The sequence below is a fragment of the Syngnathus floridae genome, chromosome 8, assembly GCF_059516105.1.
Source record: "Syngnathus floridae isolate MCC-2025c chromosome 8, RoL_Sflo_1.0, whole genome shotgun sequence".
Lineage (NCBI taxonomy): Eukaryota > Metazoa > Chordata > Actinopteri > Syngnathiformes > Syngnathidae > Syngnathus > Syngnathus floridae.
The window spans coordinates 8,682,487-8,705,062 of record NC_142420.1 but is presented as its reverse complement, the minus strand read 5'-3'; the positions used below and the strand labels follow the sequence as shown (position 1 = coordinate 8,705,062).

Here is a 22,576-nt window from a genome sequence, read left to right as displayed (position 1 = left end):
CATGTAACAAAAGGAGGCCCAAGTAGTGGCGCGATTTGGGTGGGTGATCAAAGCACAGCAGACAGACTTTGCTATGTGTGGTGGATTTCATCATATTACATTCATAAATATGATAATATCATCGGTTGAATCCTCATAATCATCACAAATCACTTCACTTTACAATATCCGCAAGTAGAGTTCTTGCGGTTCCTTAGAAATTTCATTTGCATGTGCCAATATCCTGGACATACTGCAGCAAGTGAGTCTGCACCTCACATGTACTGAATTTTAAGCCAATGAGGGGAGCCGCGTTGATTGACCGTGAATCAAGTTGACTGTGTTCACACCCACAACGGCGCAGGTGCCTCTTTCTAACTGGCTATGTCTATAAAATTACTCCCAAAAAGGAAAACTATAACCATGTGTGTATTCAGACTTCACTTTGTACTAGACACATGTTGTAGTCATACCTCTACGGTACATGGGGACCAGTCGCTGAGCAGCCACATGTAGCAAGGGCTTATGGGGCATGGCCTTGTCTGGATGAGCTGGTTGGGACAAGGCCGACCTTCCTTGTGAGCCTCCCGCAACGTTCTCCGAGTTCGCACGGATTGCCCTGCAGAGCACACGTAGAATTCCCACAGTAGAATCAATCTACTTGTCAACACGGCAAAGTGATAAACAATTAAAAAGTCGGCTTTATGCGCTAAAATAATTCACACGCCGAGCACCGTGAAATGGGCGTCTAAAATTGACATAATGCATATTCAGAAGAAAGAAGGCAGCTGTGCCCACGCTTTTCCCTCACGACACATTTTGCCAGAGACAAAGAGGAATTAGTTCAACAGCACTTTTACTCTGTTTCATCATTAATGCTCATGTCTAACACAAGTGTTTCGTGCGGGGGACTCATTAATAATTTGTGAGCGTGAAAGTTAGGGAAATGGCTGAAAAGAAAGGAGTGGCCCGAGAGGCTTTGCTAGTTTCAGAACAGTTCAGCATCTGAGCGTGACCTTCATCAGTGGTGCGGTCACGACGGGGGGAGAAACAAGAAAATTTGTTGTTACTGCTGATCATCACACCCTGAAACAGAGATGACAAAAATCCCTCGTCGAGAGTGACGGACCGGCCAGTAGCGGCGACTGAGCTGTGAGTTTTACATCCTCAGCTGCAACATGCTTGGCTGGGAACTTCTTGGAGCAGAGGGGATGAGAGGCAAGAGCAACCAATGTCAAATTAGAATTAATGAACTTAGGAAGATGCCAGTGAGTCTTTCCAATTAAAAGAATAACAAGGTTTCTCTCCCACATATTGGCTTTAGGAAGTTCTGGCAAACCATACGTGGATCCGGGTTCAAATCATTACCTCGTGGATAATGCATGAGCTCATAAAACATCTCTTTCAAAGGAAGCCACAGGTTGGTGATCCCTAATTGCATTTTTGAAACCACCCAGCATGGATCTGATATATATTTTATTTGGTCCCTCTAAATTATTAAAAGCGCTTATCCTGTTATGGGTCAGGTGAGCTGTATAAAATTGAGATGAAATCAACCTGCTGTTCTTTCACGATGACCTCTGAGAGCAAGTTTGTATGTGGCAGTTACAAATGGCAAAACACGGTGCCGGGTTGCAAAAAAACGCCCTCGCTGTCTTGAAGGAGGCATCGCCTTAATTTTTCATAGTTTAATATATTAAAATATATTCGTGCAGGATAGCAGAGGAGAGGGGATAATGAAGCCTTGCAAATGTGATCAGCAGTGTCAGTCCATCAAGTTGTCATTCCCACTGGGTTAGGTGAAATTTGTTTTTGTTATTTTACCTTGGCTGCCACATGCGAGCATTGTCCCCATGGCGACCAATCAGAGAGGACACAGCTGACCAGACAGTGACATTTTTATCAGATTTTTTGTTTCAAATTATTTAGAAAAATGTTCAAAATGTTTTTCAAACATTTTTATTCAATGTTTTTTTTCATTATTATTTTTTTTTACCTTGGCTGCCACAGGTATGCGAGCATTGTCCCCATGGCGACCAATCAGAAAGGACACAGCTGACCGGACAGTCGACCACGCAGCTCTCCACCAACTTCCAGTCCTTGATCAGTCCAAGCTGTGCGACAGAAGGGAGCAGCAGAATTCATACTCGCCGCCAATTAAACATTCGAACACACTTTATGTAAAATACACTTTTCAAACTTCCCGTTGAGGCTCATAAATCCTTTCAATTTTTTCGTGCTACACAATGTATGAGAAATGAACAGTGCATTTGGGACCGAGAGGCGTTTACAATTTATTTTAAACACACCGCCGAGAAAAGCAGAGGCTGCTGCAGATAATTTAGCTAGAGACCAAATTGCCTCATGAAACATGAATTGATGCAATATCTATAAATTATTGAAAGCCCGATCACCGTGTTTGTTTGAAACAAAGGGGACAGAGGTACAAATATTGCTCACGTTGATCTTCATGTGAAATGAATGCAAATGGGGCACTTTTATGTATTACACTGGTCAAGTTTTCTAATTCAAGATGCAAGTAAAATTCTCAAATTTTCTTTTTTGCACTGAAAAATTACACGAAAAACCGATAGATACATTTTTAAAACCAGCAACAAAATACATTTAGTTAATTTCTGATTCGTATTTCCTATTGACCAACTCTTCTCTTACCTGCTCACACTTTTGCAAGTCCACAATCTTCCCATCGCTACGGATGCAGTCGAGAAGTCGTTGCCTGACACCTCCGCCACAGATGGCATTTTCACTCAGCCGACATGCACTCCATTCTGCAATACACGCATACGCACTTTGAATAAAAAAAAAAAAATGCATGCAAAAGCACGTATGCAGTATTGTAAAGGGGAAAAAAAATTCCAAGGCAATCTTTAGTTTTATTGCCTTAGCGATGACTACAATGTCTTAGCATTGACATTCGGCAAGGCTGAAAAGTTTCTATGCCTGTAAATATTCATTCTGGTCACTGTACTCTCGGGGCATTGGGTCGATGGCAGCAGAACCGTTCTGCTCGTCTATACCAGTGATTCTCCACTGCTGGCTTGGAAAATGTACTATTTTCAAAGTTATCCTGTTAATCTGTAGATTCTTAATCACATGTAGGTTATTAAAATATAATATACATAATGACGTCAAATTAAATTTCTTACTGAAGCGTTCAGTTTAGTTTAACTACTTGGCGAAAACAACATCATACGGGTCCCCAGCGTGACAACAGTTTGGAACCACTGAGCTAGAAGATGTTTCGTCTCACAAGGCTAGACAGAACAGCTGGACGAGCCTCGGTGCTTGGTGTGGAATCCAAAGTATTTATCGTCCAAGTTGGAGGCACGACCCGGCAACAAAAAGAGTAGCACTCTTTTGGGATGCAACACAACGGTCATTAAGCTCATTGGAGAGAGGCTGGCGCCGGCCAACAACAGTTGTTTAGATGGAATCGCCCTCTTGAATATTCCATTCAGTTGTAACAATGGTCATGGAGGTTATTGGTTAGAGGCTAAATATTGGAGCCATTTGGAAGCGATAAAATTACTTAACTGTAATCCGATTGAAAATACTAGAGTGTCATATTTTTGTTTAGCAGGCAACTTCCTTGAAATTCTTATTTCTTGGCTCTTTTTGTGCAAAATCAGTGAGAGTAATGTGAAGCTATTGGTAATTCCAGATTTTTGAGACTGCTGTAAATTAATATTATTATTGTAGATAGATATAGTCAATGGATAAATGAGAGCTTTTTGGAATCAAAAGTTCAGCCGTGTTGCATAGCAACACAGACGTACATAAAGAAGTCACTGAGTACAGACGTACAAAGAAAATCTGCCTACCTGAGACGCGATATTGATAAGTGAAACAGGAGCTGTTGAGGAGACAACTTTCTGACTGCACAATTTCCGGACAGGCTGCACTTCCCACGGCAGGGAGGCGGAGGATATGTCTGCTCCGGTTTCTCTCTGAACCTCGGTCACACTGCTGCTTGTGCAGAGAAGAAAGCAAAAAACAAACAAGCGTATAAGAAATAACGACAGCGCTTGACTTAAGTTGGATGCTATATGTTCAATGCTCAGCGCTTTCTGAATAGAAATAAAATGAAATAAAAAATACAATAAAAAAATTAAAAAAAGAAAATTAAAATAATGTTTTGTGATTAGTTAAAAAAATACAGTATACACCTGTTTACACCCAAAAACTCTTATTTGAGTAAACTAAATTTTATATTTGACTTTTCCGTAAACCGTTCTTCTCTCTACCAAGAGCGAATGCATGTATGATGGCAATGAGCTACACTACAAATCTATCACCAGTAAACCAAGTGACTTAATCAAACACGGAATAGGGCAGACCTGCTTGGAAAGTCTCTGAGGGAGATTGGCCAGTAGAAACCTTTGCTTCAAGGTTTATTCTCCACTGTGGTCCTGATTCATCAAAACCTGCACTTCAATCACTGTCACCCCCTAATGAGGCTCATCACTGGGAGCCTCATTAATCAACAGCGGTTTTCACACCAACTGTCATTGAAACGAACAAATCCATTTGTACATGACAGCACCACATCTGGCTTTTTTTGTTTTGTTGTTGACAGATTAAAAGCTTTCAATGAATACGCACACTTGGTTTCTGAATACGCTGCAATAATTAAAGTCAAGTATGGCACAATTAGGCCGCAATGCATAAACAATGCCTTGTTAAAGTGCCACCGAACATTCTGTTGTTGCTTTTTACGTTTGTGTTCGTCACACAATGCTGCGTGTAATCAACATTTAGCTCATTTCACAGCCTGCATTTAAATAAAAATGAATACCAGTAATTTTGTGAATGCTTGAAAAGGATCCAATTACATCACAATGTGAGCTATATACTAAACCAAAACCAGCAGAGCATAATGTCAACTGAAGAATAAAAGCCTGGATGTATTTTAGACAAAATAAAAAAAGGGAAGCTATATATTTTAGCAGGCCTGTTTTGTTCAAAATCAATAGCTCCAATGCTTTGTTGCAGAAGGAAGTCAATCAGCCTCAAGCTATATTTGTGTGTAGATTCATTTCCAGCCATTACACAGTCTAGTCAGCTCTTCATTTTTTTATTGCATCATTCTTGGCACCTCGACCTATGAAATCCAGTTTGGGAAGATGATGTCATTAGTTTTTGTTAAGTATTTAAAGGCTTTGGCGGTGGCTTAACGCAAGAGCTGAGTTTGATGGCACGGTTCATGGCTGTGGATCAATAACAGTAATAAATTAGTGATTTTGGGGTAAATTAAATATGAATCGGATTATGGGGAGCTCTATATTGGTGTGCATCAGTATATGCTAAAACTTATATTGCCTATAATGGCCTGCTTCCACCAAGACTTACTTGTATAATATCCCACAGCTAAACAGAGCAGACAGTACATATTTGCAGCAATAAATGCAAGCTATAATGCGTAATATGGAATGCCTTGAAATGTTAATTTCATTCCAGACACCCAGAGAGAAGAGCGTGATCTAATTCTATAGCATATTATATTGCAAACATTTCCCTGATGTCTAATTAGAATGTAAATGTGTTGTTCAGTTTTTCAATGCGAGTATACATAATTACCCTATTATAAAAGATCCAACTCTAATAAATTCAATGCGTGCCCAAAGTCATTCTTTGGGGGACAAAGTACATTGCAGTATTATTTTAATTGATCATTATGTGAATAAAACTGTAAGTTTCAATACAAAATATTGTTCATTTAAACAACATAGTGGTTAGCATTGCTGTGCTAAGCAGCAATAATGTCCCTGAATTGCTGTAAAATACATTAAGCCACCTGAATGATCCAATAAAAAAGGAAATTTCGTTTCTTACCAGCGGGCAGTCGCTCCAAGGTTCCCAGGGTGACAAGACGCAGTCGTTGTGACAGGCCAGAAAGCAGACTTGGGCTCTGGGCGGCATTTCTTCTTGATCACATTGACTGTCCTCCACAGTACTGACCTCCCCGCTTGTTCCTTTCTTCACACACCTGCCCGAGCAGCAGATGTGGCTGTATTAGTAGTCTCCAAGGTACTCCTAACAAGGTCTTCCTGGATTACATCTACAAATTACTTTAGTGACTATACAGTTGGGTTTTTCATTGCCTCTTAGGTTCAGTTACTTTTTTCAGAGATCAATTTGTAAAGCAAACTGAAATAGGAGTCCCCACTGATAAAACATGGTTTGGTTCAAGTGAAGAAAAAAAAAATGTAAGAAATTGTGCTTAATGGGGAGATGTTTTTTGTTTGATTATTTTCTCGCTGCCCTTCAGCAGTTCTTCTCTGAAAATGATTATGAAAATTAATTATTAATTAAAAGCATTGTTCTTTTTTCTGAAATAATTTTAGGGTGCCTGAAACTAATGAATTGGATTTACATTAGAATGTGGCCTTGTTAAGAGTGCAGAGTCCCATAAATCCCAAAAATCTGTGCACATATTCAGAGTGGATCAGCACTGAACGGCTTTTGCCTATTTTAAGTAGCAGCCATTAGAAGGCAGCTGTTTGCGCTGAATGTTCTCTCTTGGCATAGAGAGCACCAGAACACGAGCCAATCCAACCAAACCCCTCCGGTGGGGTGTTGGCATTCCAACACTTTGCCAATGCTCACTCGCTTACTGACCTGATCTTGCGGCTTTGGACTCCCTCCCCACAGGATGGCGAGTCGCCCACAGTGTTGATGGTACAAATGGACCAGGGCTCGAGCTTCCATTGATATTTGCTGCACTCGCTGTGGCATGGCACTGCTTCATTTACCTGCACACACACACACAAGACCAAGACTCATTATGCAGTGAAAAGCCCAATGTTTGTCAAACAAAAGAAATGGACGCGCTAATATAATATAGAATGTAAACACTCCCCCTTGACTACCTACAGAGAAAAAAAAAAAACAATTCCTGGAACGGCATATAGAAAAGTTATGGGCTTGTGTATTCTATTGAGATCAATAATAACTACACTTGCACATTAAGTTAAGGCAAGATTGGTTTCAAGCAATATAAAGAAGGCCAGAATGCAGTACGCCCATCCTCCAAGTGCATAGAAAAAAATTTGGCTCACTCATGGGTGAATTTGAGAGTGGCACGGTGAGCTGAAATGGATGATCATGGTAAAAAAAAATAAACACCTCAGGCGAGGGTGAATGTTCCGCCTATTCACTTTCAGCCGACTGAGACAGCAAATCTGGAGCGTCGACGTAACAGACAGAAGAGCCAGCGCCAGGCTCCTGTAAACACGTTTACGCTCTAAACGTGTAATAGGCGGCTGCGGTGGAAGGTAGACTCCAGAGAATAATTTGGTGGCAAAGGCTCTGACAAGCTGTAGTAGGTGTGTGTGTGTGTGTGAGACTGTTGAGCTTTGCTTCCCCCTCCAGGCTGCACAGATGACCATTATACACCCTCATCATCGACCATCTGTCCCCGCAGATGCCCCTGTTGGGTAAAATGGGCAAATAGTCTCCTCATGCTTTCTCCAACACTTTTGTAGCACCAAGAAAAGATGACTTTCACCAATGTGAGTATTACCATTTGTGTGAAATCATGTCAACCACACAGGCAGTAGCACAATACACAGACGGAGCAGAATCCTATAGAATATGTTCCCGAGTAGATGTGACATGACACGTTTATAATCATTTTTTTTTCCACTGCAGATGGAAAGTGTAGTCTGGTCTAGACTGTCGACATTTTCTCTTTTACGTAGCTATTGAAATGACATACTCTTCTGATAAGCAATACACGGATGATATAAAGAACCAATGTCACTTGAGACTCACTCTGAAATGCTTTACCGGCTATTCAAAGTCCATGAAAGAGTTCTTTGGAAATGTCGGTCTGACTGCCTGAAATAGGAAAACAGCCAGAGTGTTGCCCCATCCTTTCCACCCGGCTAGCGGTGCTCTCTGATAAAACTGCTTTTGTTTCTCTGGGGCAAAGACGGCTTGGGGTCGGCATGCAGTTTGTCTTCATTAGCTAAAGCAGAGTTTAAGTACAGAGTGAATGGAACTAACCTGAGCCTGCGTGGATGTCCATATTAGCAGTGCATGACAAGCCCCAGGTTGGGAAGGGAAGAGAAGAAAAATGATATGAGCATTAGTTTACTATCTTGCATGAATGTTGATTTTTGCCTCAAATTATGTCACATTTAAAAAAAAAGAAATACGCGTGGTCAAAACTTTTACAACTATTTTTTTTCTTGATTGGAAGTCAAGAAGTTCAATGAACAGCTTGAAATTGTACAGGAGTTCTTTTTTTAAGTAAAGTTATCTAAAACGAAAAAATATTAGACATATTAAAATTATACAAATTAATGGAAAAATGTGAGTGTTCTAAAACCAGTAGTGTTTAATATTGTAATTTAAAACAGAGGGAAATGTGTGGACAAGCAGGATAAATATTTACCGCGTTTTATCATTCAATGAGGCGTTTTTATCATTTTATCTATTTATCCAAGCTCTTTATTCATGACCTGCCTACATGAGAGGCAACATATGCAAAATACCTGACTGGAATGATTAAATCTGCAATTATCGAAGTGATGTGTTTGCCTGATCCTCAGTGCGGTTTTCTTTTAATATGGATGGTCACACATTTGAATTTATTCTATACCAGCTTGAACGGAAAATGGAAAAACAACAATCGAAAGTCAACTGGCCATTTAGAGATCATCACCAACTATGTATTTGTTACTGCAATTGCCTCACCCTTCAATTGTTTTCTTCTCTTTGCCCTTGCCTTTAAAAAGAGAATGTGACCGATTTAAAGCCCAAAATTGTCAAGCGATTCCAACAACACATTTGTGATTTGTGAAACTGCATCTCAAATCATCCAACTACCAGCAATTGTGAGGCTTCCTCAAAGGAAATGACAAAGCACCATGTGTTCCTTTGGCAGGGCTTTTGAAGATCATGGCCCACCGGCATCTAACGGGGGTGAAGGGAAACATGCAGGTACGTTTAATGTGGCGCCACTAAGCAGCTAACGAGCCTGCAAAGTGTCGTGAACAATACTCTTTTCACCCTTGTCAATGTTTGTTTGAAGCAGCTGAATGCAAACATAAAAAGGCATTGAGGTAAATATCTACAAAAAAAAAATAAATCAATGACTTCATATATAATATATACATCTTTGTTGCGAATGTATGCTATTCAAGCCATTTTGGATAATTTGCAAAAGCACAAAGATGCCTTTTAAACTGCTGCAGCTGGTTGTGACAGTTTGGCAATAGTTGAGCCCAATTCTAAATAAAGTCTGAGAAATTAATTGAGGTGAAGACAGCGAGACAAGCCAGCATGCATGAGCATGTGTTTTTCAGTGAATGTGTGCACTGTATACAAACAAGATCATTAAAAATGTAACCGTTTTATCAGTGGCGAATACATCGCTAAGTGTTCCAACTGGGTGCATCATTACCAGTTGATGGTAATATTCACCTTCTATCGATGAGAATGAACAAAGAGCGACTATCATTCTGCAAGTTACCGTGATTTTTTTTTTTCCCTCTCACAAATGACCCTAGTGACATCACTAGACATGAGACACTGAATGACATCACAACAAATGAGATGACAAATGATGTATTACAACTTTGTGCGAGCAATCCTGGTTGGAACGAGTGGAGATGCAAGAGCACACTGAGTGGAGACACTACATCGAAAATGGATGTACAGTGTGTTGTTAGGGTGACATTTTATTGTTTGCATCTTCGGTGAGTGCACATTTCCAGTTGGATAATCAGTGTTCACTTTGCGGTGACAGCTGACATAACGTTCGGTTTCCCTTCAACTGCTAATGCGGATCGCATGGTCAAATGTGAACGCCATCATCCGAGTCCCTTGTTTGCATCCAAAAACAAAAGTGCGCTTTGGGTCACTTGAGCTCACAGTGAGGCTGAAAAATATTAAGGTGATTCACTTGGAGCAAGTGCTGTGTTGTTATTAGGGATGGGCGGAGTCATCCATGTTGTAAAGAGGAGTGAAACTATAACAGAAGCCCTTGGGAGAGTTTTTTGGTGGTTTGATTAAGAAATATTTCTGATAAAACTGCCACTATGACAGATTATCTCTTCAGGTACTGCCATTGTTTGCAAGCGTGTCAGTTTTTTTTGGCAGAAAACTGTGCGACTAAATCCACAGCTGGCACATCCACTGGAAAGGTTTCATTGGAGCTTGGCAAGCCTGGAGCCCTGCTTAACCATTTTGCCAAGAGAGATTTCATATTGATAGTGGGCGCTCTGAATGTGTTCATATTAACATATGAATATATTATTACAAGTATGAATTTTAATCCCACTTTTTTTTTCAGTACCAGGATGAGTACTAGCCACTGTGTCCAATGGGAGTAAAGTACAAACAATGATTTGAACCTTGACAGAACCGTGTCAGACCTTGATCATAACACGCTGAGGCAGAAAGGAACAAACAGGCCCCCGAGAGGGTGCACGGGCCGAACCAGTGTGTTTTTGAACCTCCGGGACGTTCCGCTCTGCAGGGTCAGTCACGTATAAGGTGATCGACCGTGACAAAACTTGACAGTTGAATATGGAGAGTAAAATTGCCATATTTCCAAAGTGCGCCAGGTTTCAGGAAAACGAGGCTACTGTGGCCACAGGGAACATTGCGTAAACATAGCCTGGCATTTCTTTGTGAACAAAAGAAAGATGCTTTGCCCTTCAAGTTGTGTCACTGTGTGATTACACCCAAAGATCAACTATACTGTTTCAAAGTCAGGCTTTAATCAGACGTGGACTCAAAATATCTCACCACTTGAGAACTCTGTGTTTCCCCAAAAATGTCAAGGCCTCAGAAGGTGAAAGTCTTTCAAACTCAACTCACCAACTTACATCGGCCATTTCAAGAACGCAATAAGACTGACAAGTACTCAGATGGGCTACATTGAGACGCTTCTGAGCTGAAATTCTGCGTTCATGTAAACCAAGTGTTTCATCAGATTTCCGGGAGGCTCCCTCCTGTGGAGCTCTGCAGTTGTGAAGCCTAATGTTGATTTCTCTCACTTTGGTTGTCATCAAGTTTTTGACAGCGCTCAGTTCGGGTGGTCCACCATTTATGCATTCCTTCGCTTGCTGCCTTACAGTTTGTCACATCCAAAACCAACAGCCAAAAAAAAAAAAATGAAAAATCACCCTTAAGAATAAACAACCTCTGACCATCAAATTCCAGATTACACAATGCAGTCATGCAACTTTCCTTTCTGAAATCAGCCCTCTCCTCATTTGTTAATTCTTACAATTGAAAACGACAGAAATTAACTTTGCAATTTTATCTTCGGTTACAGCAGACTTGGTATAATATCATGGCTCAAGTGAACGATTAATAATCTCTCATGAACAACCCAATAACTTCAATCGTCTTTCTTTTAAATGTTTGGTATAGTGACCAAAAATTGGAGAATAATGTACCCGTGAAGAAAACATGATGACAAATACGATGCACCTGACAAGCTTGACCTTGAGAAGAGCATACAATAGATGTGTATCGCGAATGCCTGATTAATTCAAAGGTTGAAATTCATAAACAAGTCATCACTATTCTTGATGCTTTCATCTTGACATCCACTTACCTTCCTCTCAACACGCCAAAGTTTCCTGCTGCTTTGGCTCCTTCAGCTCCGCACATCAAGACATTTTATCTCACGACCAAACAGAAAACAAACTCGCAAGACTCAAAATTGCCTGCTCATCAAAAAGTTGAAAAAAAAAAAAGACGACTAGTTGAATTATGAATCAGTCAAACTGGTCAAACCCAAACAGAATATACACTCAGCTGTTCAATATTTGTCTTCAGCGAAGCTCAGTGTATCACGTTCCACACGAGAGCGTGAAGCTTACAAAAGCTGTGGTCAAGCATAGCCCAAGCAAAATCTGCAGCAAGTACAATACCCAGCATGAAGTCAACTGACTTTACATCAGCCATCGGAAAAACGTCCAATTAAGTTAAAATGACGTTACAATTTAAGGTTGCACCAAGCTGTGAATGTCTCATTCATGATGTATGAGCTGTCACCAAACTCAATAAAAAAAGATCAAAAAGCCATGTTTCATTTTTACTCAATACTGCAAAACAATATGATGTGATTACAAGTCAATTTGCACAATATACGGAGCACTCGATGACGGCATTCCGGAACAATAAAGCACAAAGAAACTCAACAAGAACCAATCAAAAGTCTTCAGAAAATATGCGCACTAACGCAGCAACGTTCCACCGAAACAGCAGGTGATGCGGTGAGATGAATAAGAAAAGTACCAACACCAAAGTGGCAATTAAGTATTTTCCCATATGCATGCGTCAAATATCTAAAAAAAAAAAAAAAGCACACCCATTTATTTGCGTCAGAGGTGCAAATCCCTGCAAGTGACAAAATTAAATTGTTATTAAAATGACTAAACACAATTTTCTCACTATTACTTTGTTATCATGCTCTTGCTTGCAGTTTAATATTAGATATTTGTTTTTGTTTGGACTAAAGAACTTACACTCGGACCAAACACTCATTTACCGAGTGTGTATCGTTTCCTTCCCTCAAATTGCGTAGGATCCGTGAATATAAAGTCAAATATTCATTCCAAAAGTTAAACAGCTGGACAAACTTTCTCCTGCACTGGTAAAGGCTCATTGCCAAAGCACTCGTGGCTTTAAGTGCGAACATTATGCTCGCTAATTTCCATCCAGGCTCACGAATGGCTCGTACCCTACTCACAAAATTGCTCACATTTCCTAAGCTTCCATTACTGTTCACTGCAACCTGCTGCTTTTAAAACCTTAAAACACACTTTGCAGAATAAAGCCAATTTTATATGGCATTAAAACCACACACATTTCTGCTTCTGTATGTTCAAAGTGCCGCCATAAAGAGTTTATATTTGCACCCATAACCACATCACATACGGTAGGTAGATCCTTAATAAACTTTTCTTTCAAACCTCAATGTCCCGATTAAACCCTCAACCCTCTTACTGTAAAGTGCTTCAGAGATTCTAAACCCTCAATCAACCAAGTATTATTATTGTTCACCCCCCTTGACCTGCACTACCCATCAACACATCAGAACAGTAAATGTAGAAGTGACACATTGAGTCGCTTCCCATCACTTTTGTTCAGTCAAGCATGGGACGATGGAATGGAATGGAATGTCGTAAATTTCATCTCTGTCAAGCCAGTCTCCTTTAGCCCTGATGGAGGCCAACCATCTGCTGCTGGGAATTTGACCATATTTGGTCCAGAGATCACTTGACATCAACGAGGGATGGGGAGAAGAGAGGAGCCATTTAATGACTTGAATACATCAGCGGCTATACAAGCAACTAAATATTAGTCCAAAACTTGGAACACCATTCACATTCACGGTGCTATCTTTCTGAACAGAATTGCTAAACTTGATTTAAGAAGACGCAGCTTAGCAAGGAAAAAAAAATCGTGACCTCCAGCATTCGTTATTCTTGACAGCTGTTGCCTATTTGTTTATACTCTTTAGCGCCACTGGAATTCAAATGAATCGATGCTTGCTGTTGAATTTTTAATGACATTTTGACATTTAACACCTTGCTCTCCACACTTACAACAGCGACTAAAAAGGGACTCATTTACTAAGCTCAAGTGGAGCTAGAGTATATTAGCTTTTTTTTAGCCACAACTGTGACAGATGTAACTGGCTTTACGAGGACCATTCAGAAGGTAACATTAACAGCAAGCCCTGTTGTAACCCTGAGATAAATCTGGGAGGGCTTTGGCAATAATGGGTGCCGGTTTAAGTGGCTGGGGTTATTTCAGGGCATTACAAGCTGGGCAGTAAAGACCTTGTTAACGGGTACTTAACCATCTGTACACAAATCTCTTCTCGCGGGTCGTGCCTCATCTCCATACTGACCTCCGCCAACTACAATGGTTCAAAATCACTGTAGCGTAATGGCGGCGTTCATAAAACACATCTCCCCTTTAAACCAAGACCGACTAATATATGGGCAGTTCAGAACCACCTGCGTATAGAACAGCGGTGGACTCGTGGGCCGAACTGGATTTTTTTTTTTTTTAATGAACAGATGGGCTGAGTTATAGGTAGATTCAGTTTTTATGTCAAGGATAGGCGAGGATGTAAACAGAAGCAACACAAGCTAGGCAGCAACACCACAAGAAAATATTTTTTTTTTTTACAGAATCACAGCAATTTTCCTACAGATATATGAGACCAGGGTTTAACTACAACTAGCATTGTGTACTGCATATGCCATTAGTACAATTTGACTTCCAGTGGCGCCATGCAAATTATATGTGTAATGGTGGTGAACACGAGTGGACCGCGACTGCAAATTGCCCTCATTTGCATTCAATAAATGAGAGCGTAGAATCTTGTGGATGGCTGATGGGTTAACTGTAGATGCCACATCTCCATAAAAGTTGAAATGTTCAACTGCCTGTTTGTACTCGAAAAGATGACTCGGGATGGATTGAATAATTCAAGCTAGCGGTGGTGATTAAACTCATTGCTGCTTTTTTTGTGACCAATTGTGATTGGCAGTTGCCATCTTACCTGGTTCTTCAGATCCAGTTTGGGACACGGACGGCCCCCGTTAAAAGCCTTCTCCCTCAGCCACTTGGATCTGACCTTCAGCCCGGGGCCGCATGATGAACTGCAGGGCGACCACGCCGACCAATCGCTGAGCTTACAGTCGAGGGGGCACGGGATGTGGCACAACTCCACCGTGTAGCCTGTGAATGGAACATTGGCACACACGAGCGAGAGAGAAAGAGAAGTTGAACTCGCACTTGGGTGACAGCTTCATTACGGGTCACCTGAATAATTTCCTCATATTGGCCTGTGCTCTGGCACACTTGCTCACTGTGACCAAGAAGTAATTATCAGACTAATGAGTGTTTTTCTACTCAACTGTGCCAGCGCGGCAATGTGAAACTTTTACAATGCCCATTATTCTTACACAAACTATATTTCGTACGTAATTAGGGCTTTTTTTTGGGCCTTACCGGTCTCTGTACACAGCGTCGGCTGGACCAGGCGTCCTTGCTGATCGATGCAGGCCACAGCTCTGTAACGTAGACCCTGACCACACTCCTTTACTTCCTGGTGGCTCATCCAAATGTGTAGCGACCCCGGAGTGGAACGTTCACGGAGGATGCAATCAGACCAGTTCCCGAAAGGTTGGGACAAGTACTCCTCACAGGGACAAGGCTCTTTCTCTTCGAGAGGATATAACGCCTCATTCAGGCATTGTTCCTTCTTTTTGCTGCGACCTGATGGATGACAGACAGCATGGTGAAAAGACGATTCAAAATTGTTTGCTCACAAACTGAGCAGGAGTTTTGTTTGACATACTGTAATTATTCTATTTTGGAAAATAACCACATATTAACACAGCAAGGAGCAAGAGCACCGATGTCTTTGAAGTTTATTCTTCTGCATACTGCTTAGTTGGAAAGTCATATTTGACATTCAAAAATGATTCACTTTGAATTGCAATATCCTTAAAAGAATTGTGCAAACTATGTCCGTTAATTGCGGCTACAAAAAGATCTCAATTCTCAACAGGCGAATATATCATAAGACAAATCTTGATGCCTCAACAGCTGGTCGTCTTTTTTTTTTTTTTTTTTGTAGACGTCAAATAATGCTTTTTATGAAATGGAACATTACAGTATACGCCATTTCTTTTCTCTTGAATACCATCTGCTCTGTCTGAAACAATCATTCCAACACAACTAGTGTGTGAGCCAGGCTGTCGATGCAAATACACGCACTCACAAAAACGTTTGGGAAATCGGGCTTTCGGGTTAGGATGAACCTAAAATGCACCATAACTTTTCCAGCAGAAAATGCGACTTCCTCAAAACTTTTGAATGTCCAGCTGTTCGCAACTTTCTGCTCTATAACAAGAACTACTAAACTGCGTCTTTGAAATATAAATGATTGAGTCAAATTAAAGGAATCAAAATGGAAGGAAATACAGCAATCAATAAACCATCCTTTCATTTCTAAACAGTTGGTGGTTTCTCAGCGATGGATACATAATAAACATCATCAAACGAGCAGGCTGTTATTGACTTTTTCACTCAAATCTCCAAATTGTTAGTAAGAAGTGACAACACATTCACAGAAAGCAACAGGAGTGAATAGAAAAAGATGCCTGCATGTTTTGCTTTAGTTGATGTGTGACAAAGGCTTTCAGATGTCTATAATTTGGTGTCAACCTATAATTGTCGGTGTGCCGTCGTTTCAGAGTATCAATCCGTCTCAGAGAAACATTATTATTTACCACTAAAGCAACGGTTTAAATTTTCAAATAGGGGCAACATGTAGGGGGTGGGGGATGGTCTTCATAGCGTATTTATACAATAAGAAACTAACTACTTGACCACCTGATTAATTTTACAGGTAGCTCAATCGTTGAATGAAGAAATAAAGTCATGACATTTAAACGTTACAACGGCCCTAAACTGCGCCACATGTATGCGACCCTCAGGGATGACCTACCGCCCAACTCTGGCACATTTTAATGAATTGGATTCAAAGAGTATTACAAAAAGAGACAGGGTGTGTTTACAACAGCCCCTGTGGCACTGGCTCAAATATTCATGAAGACAAATAGTACCCAGCCTGCTCTGCAAACACAGCATGTATTCCAATTCGGCCATCTGTGTTGAAATCAGGGATTACATGCTATTTAAGACTCAATTTTGATAACTACTGGGAAAGTAGAAAGTTCAGCTCGATATTGGAGGGGGTGAACATTTTTGCTCCTTCAACTCCAATTCAATCCACTCTTACCTGTGAGTGAGCGCTTGCGACTTTGGAAGCCGCCACATCCCGTGCACTCGGAGAACTTGGACCAAGCCGTTAGAGTGCAGTCATCCTTGCATGGCACTCGACACGCTCGGATCTGAGCAGGCATAGGACCGGTGGCCCAGCGCAGGCACTCTGTCAAATTGGCCGCCTCATCATCCTCCCCGACGCAACTGAGTCCTGTCGATATGGAAGAGGAGAAGAAGCGACTCTGATTACATTTGACCGTATGTAACTGCATTCTCTCTGTCGTGAAAATTATTTATTTATTTAATTGGCTGTCTTCCACTTGAACTTTCAGCAGTTCCAACCAAGTCATTAGCTCACTGGTTCAACCCCATTGTCCTTTTCTTGGCAGATTCCAATGCTGGAAAAAGTGAACTCTCAACTCTATTTTCGATGGAATTTGTTCAGCCGCGAGGTTGCCCAAATCCACACGTGTGGTATTTCACATCAGCTCAGCCACAGACAGGGATCATCTTTAATTATACACGAATTTAGAAAGGTGATAAGTTTGGAGGAAGTGCTGAAAGGACACTTTTGGAAAAGGCTCCTCCTCTACAATCTCCACATTTTGGGGAAGAAACTTATTGAATTACTCTACATCGAATAAAGTTTCTCTTCATTTTATATCAGCCAGAGCCAGTTACATTCTCCATCCTAATTTGTAATAATAATAATCAAATTTGATCTTTATATTAATCCAACTATTCATACAGTGTCGTTCAAAAGTGTCACATGTGTAAACACGCTATGGCGCCAAATTATGTATAACTTTTTAATTTTATTGGCGCAGCCTTCTACTCACTTCATTGTTTTTATACTCCTGGTACATTCTAAGTTGCCTCCAAGTGTCTGAAATGTCACAGGTTATTAAACGCAGGCATTTTTAATCACAATGAAAAGGTGAATCGCTAAAGGTCGGGGAGGATTGCCCTACACCTGCTAATGCTTCATTCGTCTTTCCTTACCGGAAAAGGTGCATTGAGTCGTTTAAAAAATGTAGATCAATTATGAAGTTAAGTGGAAGAAAGCGAGCCGGAATTTTCCAATTTTTTTCAAAGTGGCAGATGTCATCATCATTACTGTAATCGATCGGGCCAGTTTCTAGGCCAATTTACTCTCATCTTAGCGAGTCCCCAATTACACGGAAATGACTAACTATGGGATGAAATGATGTTGTTGTCATTTTTGACAACTCGATCCTCAGAAAACTCCTTGTTAGGGCAAGTACGTCCTTAATAGGGACGCTTTGCCACTTGAAGCGCTTTGGTGTCTGGTTACGGGACAAAGGCTTCAAGTTTTGCATTTCACACACATGAAGGTCACAATCAGTTCTGCGCAATCAAACCAGAATTTGTGAGGCAGGAAATATGCTTGCATAGAAAGCACTTATTTTAGAGCATTTTTATGCGTATAACCAACCCAGTCATCCTTGTTGGCTCAGGTAATTAAGTGCATCCGCAGTGGCACGTCTGGTTGTTGCTGGAGTCAATAGAATTTCTTTTGCAGCACAGCAGATGCATAAAAACTATTGAATATTGCGAAAACTGCTTTCCTTGTAATCATCTGCAATTAGTCTGTAAGAGTGATTCTTTTTTGTCGTGCTACAAGATAAGTTATCTTTCAGTCTGTAATGTGCCTGTGGCTGTCCGGCTTGCTCCATTAATAAGGAACCGGTGGCGTGATGTGATGGTCACGACAACAGACAGAAAGATTCATCTTATTATACTCTCAGGACAAATTGCCTGCCTGTTTTATGGCTCCATCAGTTGTTTGTTAAAGGAGCCGTTATGACCTTTAGGACTCATTAAATAAGGACAGTTAACTTAAAAATGAGTAGTGAAAGACAAATACTTGTGGAATAACAAAAAGACTCGCCTCTTGTTTCCAAGCCGTTTCCGCAGGATTCTGCTGTTCCAGATAAGCTACGTTGGATGGATTCAGGAACCAAGGTACAGGCGTGCCATTTGTGTATCCTCCACCTTAATGGAAACACAACAAAACAAAGACGTGAGGATAACTGCTAGCTTGGAAAGACTCAAGCAGCATCGAAGGCCTTCGACATTGTGTTGGTTCATAATGAATCATCTGGGCCCTTTTTCGTCCCAATGAACAAAAACATGAGCTAGACAATAATAGCAGCGGTAGAAAGGGAATGCGTTCAAATTGTATTCTGTCAAAGCAAAATTGCCCTGTGCTGCTTTTGGGAACAGTGCAGGAATAAATGTAAGCAGAAAACCTTGATGATTTTTCACATTTGTTTTGCTGTACCTTTTAACATTTTTTAGCTGACAATCTGGGCCGCTTGTTACCAACATGCCAAAAGCATAATAAATAAGACAAAAAAACAACGACACCTTGTGTTAAAAGTAAACAAAATATTGCTCTTATGCCCAAATGGCTTTTTATGATGTTTATAGCCAATTATGTGTCTTGGCATCAATTAAATGATTTACCTGTAAATTGGACATGACCGGAGTGATTCACAGTCCCTCTCTTCATAAAGAGTGTCGGGGCACTCTTGGCCTCCATTAGCAGACTTCTGAATGATAGTCCGGTACCGAGACTGTGTGGCAGAAGTAGCATTCTCTGTTGGAAAAATAAAATATATTCATAAATAACACACAGGATTTAGAAAAATGTAAAATATCAAACTTAATAGATCATCAGTGACGAATCATAATTGGTACTTAAAGGTTTGTCTTTCCGACTTTGACTTCTCATCCAATCAATTGCATAATACGTAATGACTTTAGAATATTATATACAATATATATAATGTCTATCAAGACAAGTAATCCACCAGATCCACACTATATTTTTATGTGATCCAAACATCTCCAGTTAGTTGGTTCTAAATCAAAATTAAAAACTAAACCAATCCTGAAAATGTATTCAACTCACACAATGGATGGCTTGTTAAAATGGTAAAAACAAAAGAGAGCGAAAACAATAAATTAATAACATAAAAAAATAAGAAGCTTTTAGATCAATTTGACTTTCCATGTTTTTGCCTATTCCACCCATTTTCAAAGTCAAAACTTTTGAGTGCATGATTCCTAAACAAGTATCGTCAAATTGATTGATAATAATTAGTGTGCCTGTGTATGACTGTAATTTTGTGCAACAAACATTCCTTAATTTCTGGACATACGACGTAATAACGACCACAGACTAATCACCACACATTAAAAATGGTAAAATGAAATGTGTCTGCATCATCAGCGGATCAATGAGCCAAAGAATATTTATAGAGATGAGTTGCTGGCGCAATTGTTTTGAATATTTATTTTTCCATCAAGTATCTTTTTTTAGTAATCCATAAGCCAATGTAATATTTTATATATTAGTGAAGGGGGGAAAAAATAAAATCAATGGCGCATGAGGCAGGGTAATCGTTTGGAGTGACACTTAAATATCCAAATGCGTTTTTGAATTTTAGCTAGATATAGAATTTCACTACATGATTCAGAAACAGTGGTTTGCAAGATATGCGCCATTATTTGGCCAAACTTTTACTTTGACTTGTGAGCGATACAAGCCCTGTACGGAGGCAGTTCGTTGGAACAAAAATGGTGGTGCAACATATTTACACAAATAAATTCACAGGTATATATTGTATATTCGCTACGAAACATGACAATGACATTACAGCATCTTACGGAGTCACTTACAGTCAATTCTTATTCGTTTTGTGCCAGCTTGAAGAACTAGCACAAATGTTTAAAAGGCAGAATACACAGTAATACGGTAATTTTTCTCATTTAAAAAAAAAATAGCATTTTTTTCTGGGCGGGGAGATGAGAACCGATTAATGGCATTTCTATTCATTTTAGTGGGAACATTTGTTTAACATACTAAATTTTTAAATTACAACCATGGTCTCCAAACAAATTAAACTTGTATCTCAAGGCACACATGTATGGGTCACAAAACACAAACATAATAAAAATGTGGTGTGAATTGGATAGAGTATAAACTATACACATGACCCTGAAAATGATGGAAAAATAGTGCAAATACTTCAGTCCACACACACAAAAAAGGAAACAGCGGTAAATCAAAAACTACAGCTAAAGTTCAGACTCTTGCCACGACATTTCAGTAAATCCATCCATCCATTTTCTGTAGCGCTTTGTCTCCACGGGGGTCGCGGGCATGCCGGAGCATATCCCAGCCGTCATCGGGCAATAGTACAATTCTCAAATAGGTTCAGTAAAGTATGCTCAAGGCTACCTGGCATGCAGGTTGATGGGCAGGCCGTCCATTCACTGAAGGGTGTCACAATGCAGTCTTTCACGCAGGGAAGAACACAGGGCCGGATCGCTACCGGACGAGCAGAATCTGGGCATCTGCACGCACACATAAACAGCGCTCTTATATTGTACTCATCCCTCAGGTGATGAGTGATAAATGTTCGGAGTCTTGCCGGTAACGCTAACAGGACAGTGCAGTGAAACAAGTGCCCCGTCCTTGACATCACACATCTCCCTGCAGGAAACATGATTGATTATTTGTCCCGCTGCTTGTACGAGCCTAGGCAAAATGTCAACGGATAAAAACGAAATAAATAGAATACAGTTGTCTCACACATGATGTCTGGCAGATTAGGGCCACTTGCTTCTTAGACTTTGCATACACTGTAAAATGTTACGCAATTCTCTTCAAATATGGATTTAGAGACAAATCTCGGAATTGCCTTTTTGGGATCGTTAAAAAAAACACACATCAACATGTATAATTACCATTATAAGTTGGAAAGGTTGCCGGTAGAAATTTAAAGAGCGGAGCTAAAAAAAAAAAAAAAAGGGACTGCCTAAGCCTCGCATCCATCCGTCGATTGTCTCAAGTCCTCATCCTCATTAGTGCGACAAGTTATGCCTGTTACTGACATAGAAAGATTAACAAAGATAAACGTCATAAATGTTCATTTTCACACAAACGAGGTGAAATTGTACTTTTTTTTTTCTTGTGGCACCTATGATGATCTCTCAATCACACTAGTGCTGAGAATCGTCACCTTGATTATCGCAATGGCTTCCTAATGAAGTGATGTTATGCGATTGATAAAATCTAATGCCTCCCTAAGGAAAGCTTCATTGACCAATTATGGCCAATTGATTAATAACTTGCGATACAAAGCGTTATGGCACGTTTACTAATATTTAATAAACAAAAATCGTCAAAAGGCAGTCTATTGCTTCATGGCAATTCTTTAAACGCTAATGTGAATGTGTGTTTACAAGCAGAGAATCAGCAGTCCACTATTAGCTCCAATAAGACCCTGGGGACTCCCGCAGGAAAAAAAAAAAAAAAATCAATTAAAGTTCACAAAATGGCTGCTTATTAAACCTGACGAAAGGAAGGCGAGGTAAACACCAATACGTTCCTTCCGCCTCAAGGACACATTGTCATACTTTTTAAAAGCACATCACTATTATTTAACCAATGAATTCACTTTGTTTAGGCTGTCAGATAATTTGTATTATATATTTATGACAGGCCGCCGGCAGTGTTTTTGTCAATGCTGCAATTTTGAAACATTTCATAATTCACACAGCTATGTACAGTAAATCATATGCTTTGATGTCTTCATCCATCAGGAGTCCGCACACACAGACATCAGGCACAGACCATTTTCCCCAACCCCCTGCTAAGTGGCTTTACTCGACCTGGCAACTGAGATCCAGGTCCCACTTGAGTCTCAGCATGGTGCCACATTCTGCCAGTAGCAGAAAGTCAGCAGGCACAAGGAACCTGATCAAA

General features: G+C 40.3%; 1 protein-coding gene across 2 annotated transcripts in view; it reads right to left on the bottom strand.

Annotated features, from left to right (window-relative positions):
- thsd7ba (thrombospondin, type I, domain containing 7Ba) overlaps window positions 1–22,576 on the bottom strand; it is an 87,171-nt gene that overhangs the window by 7,772 nt on the left and 56,823 nt on the right. For both annotated transcript variants that reach the window (XM_088383056.1, XM_088383055.1), the window contains exons 14-25: window positions 21,047–21,162; window positions 19,267–19,399; window positions 18,689–18,792; window positions 16,793–16,987; window positions 14,995–15,261; window positions 14,543–14,721; window positions 6,619–6,752; window positions 5,833–5,986; window positions 3,822–3,966; window positions 2,653–2,768; window positions 1,976–2,093; window positions 453–598 (exon numbers count right to left, since the gene is read on the bottom strand). In XM_088383056.1, the coding sequence (XP_088239182.1) occupies window positions 453–598; window positions 1,976–2,093; window positions 2,653–2,768; window positions 3,822–3,966; window positions 5,833–5,986; window positions 6,619–6,752; window positions 14,543–14,721; window positions 14,995–15,261; window positions 16,793–16,987; window positions 18,689–18,792; window positions 19,267–19,399; window positions 21,047–21,162 (1,807 nt within the window). The remainder of the gene's footprint in view (window positions 1–452; window positions 599–1,975; window positions 2,094–2,652; window positions 2,769–3,821; window positions 3,967–5,832; window positions 5,987–6,618; window positions 6,753–14,542; window positions 14,722–14,994; window positions 15,262–16,792; window positions 16,988–18,688; window positions 18,793–19,266; window positions 19,400–21,046; window positions 21,163–22,576) is intronic.